The 6000-nt window shown below is 35.2% G+C and overlaps 1 protein-coding gene across 1 annotated transcript in view; it reads right to left on the reverse strand.

Moving 5' to 3' along the window:
* Positions 1 to 6000, reverse strand: part of LOC308696683 (receptor-type tyrosine-protein phosphatase mu) — a gene marked incomplete at its 5' end in the record, with an annotated part of 223988 nt that overhangs the window by 22278 nt on the left and 195710 nt on the right. Inside the window, one exon of the mRNA XM_081375579.1 lies at positions 394 to 510. Coding sequence (XP_081231705.1) covers positions 394 to 510 — 117 coding nt within the window. The remainder of the gene's footprint in view (positions 1 to 393; positions 511 to 6000) is intronic.

Here is a 6000-nt window from a genome sequence, read left to right on the forward strand (position 1 = left end):
GAAGTGTGTTGAGTGTTTGTGAAGAGTGTTTGTGAAGAGTAAGTGTGTTTGTAAAGAGTGTTTGTGAAGAGTAAGTGTGTTTGTAAAGAGTGTTTGTGAAGAGTAAGTGTGTTTGTAAAGAGTGTTTGTGAAGTGTGTTGAGTGTTTGTAAAGAGTGTTTGTGAAGAGTAAGTGTTTGTGAAGAGTGTTTGTGAAGAGTAAGTGTGTTTGTGAAGAGTGTTTGTGAAGAGTGTTTGTGAAGTGTGTTGAGTGTTTGTAAAGAGTGTTTGTGAAGAGTAAGTGTGTTTGTAAAGAGTGTTTGTGAAGAGTAAGAGTGTTTGTGAAGAGTAAGAGTGTTTGTGAAGAGTAAGTGTGTTTGTAAAGAGTGTTTGTGAAGAGTGTTTGTTTCCTCACCTTCTCCACTGCAAACGTTCTGATCACGTATTCGGACAGAAGTTGTGTTTCGATGAGCGTGACCTTGATGTCTCTGTAGATCTCGGTGTCGTCAGGCCAGTATTTACAGCACTTCACCTGAGACACAGAAACAGCCTGTGATCAGAGCTCAGGTTCGAGTCCGGCTCGCAACCTCATCAAGCCACTTCTACAACATTTCTACTGTATTTTATAACTGATCAAATATGGCAAGTTTTGTATTTTATTTATTTATTTATGTAATGTTTATAATATCATGTTTATTTAAAATGAGAATGATTTTATTGTCATTGCACAATGAACTTAAATACATTAAATATTAGATATTTTAGAAATATGAGGGAACTCAGTATTAAATGTCAGTATGAAGCAGGTTTTATACACAGTGGCGATTCAAAGTGCTTTGCATAAAAACGATTTAAAAAAGTTAGATATTTCACACCTTAATAATTACTTTTAATAGTTAATTAAACATTTAAAGAATTTTTTACAAACGAGTTTTGTCATTAGAATAATTAAATTAAAATAAGGTCATATGATACTGGCTACAATTCATTATTTGGAGTTTCTTATAAAATAAAATAATAAAAAACACAAAATAAAATAAAATAAAAATAGAATAAAATAAAATAAGGTCATTTTTTAGCTTTAATTAATGTGAGTTCACAGAACTTACTCATTTTCAAAAGAGTGTTTGTAAACATTTTAAAGTATTTTTTTTTTACAAACAAGCAGAATAATTAAATTAAAATCATTTAAATTAAAATATGTGTCCAAAAAATGTAAATAAATAAATTCTAGAGTAATAAGCCATATGATAGTAACAATTAACATTTGAAACTTCCTTAAAAGTGTTTTAATAAAATAAAACAAAATAAAATATAAAATTAAATATTTGGAGCTTCCTAATAAAAAAATTAATAAAATAAAATGCCAGTTAGGTATCTTTATCCCTTTAATAAATGTGAGTTCACACACCTAATTATTTGTATATTTGTGATATCAGCTAATAAATAATAAGTACAAAAATAAAGATATAAAACAACTGAAGCTGTAGATATAATTAAAATAAAATGAAATGAATGCATTAAAAGGGAGATGCAAGGAAAAGTTGATGTGTAGTGCGATCAGTTTTAATATGAAAAGATATAAGATTTCTACGCTTCTGAAGAATATGTGAAAGATGCATTAATAATCATATGGACATGAAGAATTCATCGGTGTACGCTTGAATCCTCAGAAACGCTGGAGCGAAGTGTCATGTCTGACCTTTCGTCAGTGCGATCGAGCTCAGTTTCAAATGTCACCTGATCACATTAAGTGAAAGCTTAAGCAGAGGCTCGTGATTAACAGACGTATTGATCCAGAACTCTCCGGCTAACAGATCAATACGCCGAGGATCATGAGAGAATGATGGACTCGTCCTCAACAGCATTAGCTCTCACTGATTCACTCGTCCACTGCTTTATCACTTACAACGTCTGTAACCATAGCAACACAGGTGTCTGCGGTAACCAGGGTAACCGCAGGTAAACGATATTAATAGGTGTGTATGTTTCTGAGAAACACTTACAGCATTTGCAACCGTTTCATTTAATAACTCTAAAATGTCAAGTGATGTAACCATCTCATAAAAGCAGGTAGAAATTGGTACACCTCAATAACAAAATAAAACAGAATGATATAAAATAGAATAAAATAACACAACACAAAATAAAATAAAACACAACAAAATAAAATGATAAAATAAATTAAATGAAATAGAATAGAATAACAACACAACATAAAACAAAATGAAATAAAATAAAATAGAATAAAATAACACAACACAAAATAAAATAAAACACAACAAAATAAAATGATAAAATAAATTAAATGAAATAGAATAGAATAACAACACAACACAACATAAAACAAAATGAAATAAAATAAAATAGAATAAAATAAAACAACACAAAATTAAATAAAATAAAACAAAATAAAATGATAAAATAAATTAAATGAAATAGAATAGAATAACAACACAACACAACATAAAACAAAATGAAATAAAATAAAATAGAATAAAATAACACAACACAAAATAAAATAAAACACAACAAAATAAAATGATAAAATAAATAAAATGAAATAGAATAGAATAAAATAACAACACAACAACATAAAACTAAATGAAATAAAATAAAATACAATAAAATAAAATAAAACAACACAACACAACACAAAATAAAATGAAATAAAATAGAATAGAATAAAACACAACGCAAAAGTAAAAAAAAAAAAATGAAATAGAATACAATAAAATAAAACAACACACAAAAAAAGGATAAAATAAAATAACAACACAAAATAAAATATATACAAAGCAAAACAACAAAATAAAAAAAAGCCAGTTAGATATCACACACCTAACGCATTATTTTCAGAGGCGTCTTTTAAAGTATTTCTATCTAGTATTAAAGTTATTAGTAAATAATAGTAAACTAATAATAGTTTTGATTGATTATTTAATGCATCTTTAAACGAAAACAAATCTAATCATTAAACTCCAAAGCCACTGAGCTGGACGATGACAAGTGATGTCCTTTACACAGTCATTGAACCGAACTGAATCAACACTGAACTGACTTCAACTGAATAATGACTGTTTACTGTCAATTTACAGCAGAATTAAATTCTGTTTGCATCATTGATTCTGTTATTCTCCTGTTATCACTGTGAATCTGCTTTAAAACAATCTGCACTGCATAAAGCTCTGTAGAAATAAAGCTGACTGAAAATTCACATCCCAAGTCAATAAACGTGCACTTCATTAATCAACACCTGGAATGTCTGTCAACCAATCAGAATGAAGAACTCAACCAATGGTCTTTTACAGCATAGAGCGTCATAGAGGTTTCGAGACTGTCGAATCTCTCAGGGATATAATTCACACATTAATGTTCTCATTCACACATTACACACGGATAAATGAGTTCTGCACTTCCAGATGTGACATTGATACCCGGACCGGATCAGAAGACGTCTGGAATGATCTTCAGCGTCAACTCCATTACAGTGCGTCCAACAAAACCTCATTATGTGGCAATATAATCCAGTCAGCAGAGAAACACCAGCAATAATAACTCTCACACTCTTTCCAATCCAATAGTGCACGAATAAACATACGCACAACTTATATGACAACATGATTACAAAACTCACAGAGAGAGAGAGAGAGAGACTGTATGGAAAACACTGGGAAGTGTAACACTTTGAGTGCCGGAAATTCAATTTTCTCCACCATCATTAAAGTGGGAATGTGATTGGAGACACACAGTGACTCCATCTGCAGATCCTCTGGGATTATACGACGGAAAAAAACAATGCATTATTTCAGAAATTAGGATGGATTCTGTGTGTCTGCATGTGTTGGTCTTAATGGTGTTTCTTACAGCATTATTACATTAAAATATAGAAATGTATCACACTCTAAAAAATGCAGGGTTGTTTTAACCCAAATCTGGGTCAGATATGGACAAACCCAGCCGTTGGGTTACATTTTTTAATTTACGTTTTTAAACGGTTGGATTCGTCCATATTTGACCCAAATTTGGGTTATAACAACCCTGCATTTTTTTTAGAGTGCAGAACAAACTTTGAATGCTAGTTTGACCTAAAGTCTGTCCTAAACTTTTATAATCTGAAGGTTATGCAGCATTAAGCATAAAAACATTAGGGTTTGAAAGCTAGACATACAGACTACCATTCAAAAAGTTTGGGGTCAGTACGATTTTTTAAAAAGAAATTATAATTTTATTGATCAAGGACACATTAAATTTATCAAAAACTCTCACATTTTGCCAATAAGAACCAGTTTTATCAGTATTTAGCTTGAGAAAATTACACAAGATCCAATATTTGATCTCCTCTAAACAGTCCAAGAGAGGGAAGAAGAAAGAAGAGTAGAATTAGGCTTGGAGGACAAATAGAGTGTCATTCACATAGCAGTGGATAAATTAATACCAAATTTCCTAAAAATATGACCATGAGGTAATAGGTAGATAATAAAAGAGGGCCCAAGACAGAGCCTTGAGGAACACCAGTGGTAACAGATGAGGAATACGATGTATGATTTAGTTCGATCAGAGCAATAGGATCTAAACCAAGTGAGAGGGACACCAGTAATACCAATAGTGATTGATTCTATTGTTACCAATGAGACAGACAAATAGACAGATAGATAGATTTTTATAATCTAAAGGTTATGCAGCAATAAGCATAAAAACATTAGGGTTTGAAAGCTAGACAGACAGACTACCATTCAAAAGTTTGGGGTCAGTATGATTTAAAAAAAAGGAAGGGAGGAAGGGATGAAGGAAGGGAGGAAGGGATGAAGGAAGGAATGGAGGAAGGAAGGAATGGAGGAAGGAAGGAAGGAAGGGAGGAAGGAAGGAAATGAGGAAGGGAGGAAGGAATGGAGGAAGGGAGGAAAAAACAGAGGAAGGAAGGAAGGGAGGAAGGAAGGAAGGAAATGAGGAAGGGAGGAAGGAAGGAAGGAACGGAGGAAGGAAGGAAGGAAGGAAGGAGGGGAGGAAGGAAGGGAGGAAGGAAGGGAGGAATGGAATGGAGGAAGGAAGGAAGTAAGGAATGGAGGAAGGAAGGGAGGAAGGAAGGAAATGAGGAAGGGAGGAAGGAATGGAGGAAGGGATGAAGGAGCGGAGGAAGGGATGAAGGAAGTGAGGAAGGAAGGAAGGAAGTAAGGGAGGAAGGAAGGAACAGAGGAAGGAAGGAAGGAAGGAAGGGAGGAAGGAACGGAGGAAGGAAGGAAGGAAGGGAGGAAGGAAGGAAGGGAGGAAGGAATGGAGGAAGGGATGAAGGAATGGAGGAAGGGATGAAGGAAGTAAGGGAGGAAGGAAGGAACAGAGGAAGGAAGGAAGGAAGGAAGGAAGGAAGGAAGGAAGGAAGGGAGGAAGGAAATGAGGAAGGGAGGAAGGAAATGAGGAAGGGAGGAAGGACGGAAGGGAGGAAGGAAGGAAGGGATGAAGGAATGGAGGAAGGGATGAAGGAAGTGAGGAAGGAAGGAAGGAAGGAAGGAAGGGAGGAAGGGAGGAAGGAAGTAAGGGAGGAAGGAAGGAAGGAACAGAGGAAGGAAGGAATGAAGGAAGGAAGGAAGGGAGGAAGGAACGGAGGAAGGAAGGAAGGAAGGAAGGGAGGAAGGAAGGAAGTAAGGAAGGAGGGAAGGGAGGAAGGAAGGAAGTAAGGAAGGAGGGAAGGAAGGAAGGAAAGAAGGGAGAAAAGGAGGAAGGAAGGGAGGAAGGAAGGAATGGAGGGAGGAAGGAAGGAAGGAAGGGAGGAAGGAAGGAAGGAAGGGAGGAAGGAAGGGAGGAAGGAAGGGAGGAAGGAAGGGAGGAAGGAAGGAATGGAGGAAGGAAGGATGGACAGATAGACTTGTCTCTGTGTTTTGTCTCCAGCAAAACTATTTCATTAATCAGGACACAAACCTGCTCTCTCTCTCTCTCTCTCTCTCTCTCTCTCTCTATCTCTCTCTCTCTCTCTCTCTCCGCCCTCTAGCGTTCATCTAATCTTCCACAGATCTCCCAGAATGCC

Source organism: Scardinius erythrophthalmus, assembly GCF_964197995.2.
Source record: "Scardinius erythrophthalmus genome assembly, chromosome: 9".
Lineage (NCBI taxonomy): Eukaryota > Metazoa > Chordata > Actinopteri > Cypriniformes > Leuciscidae > Scardinius > Scardinius erythrophthalmus.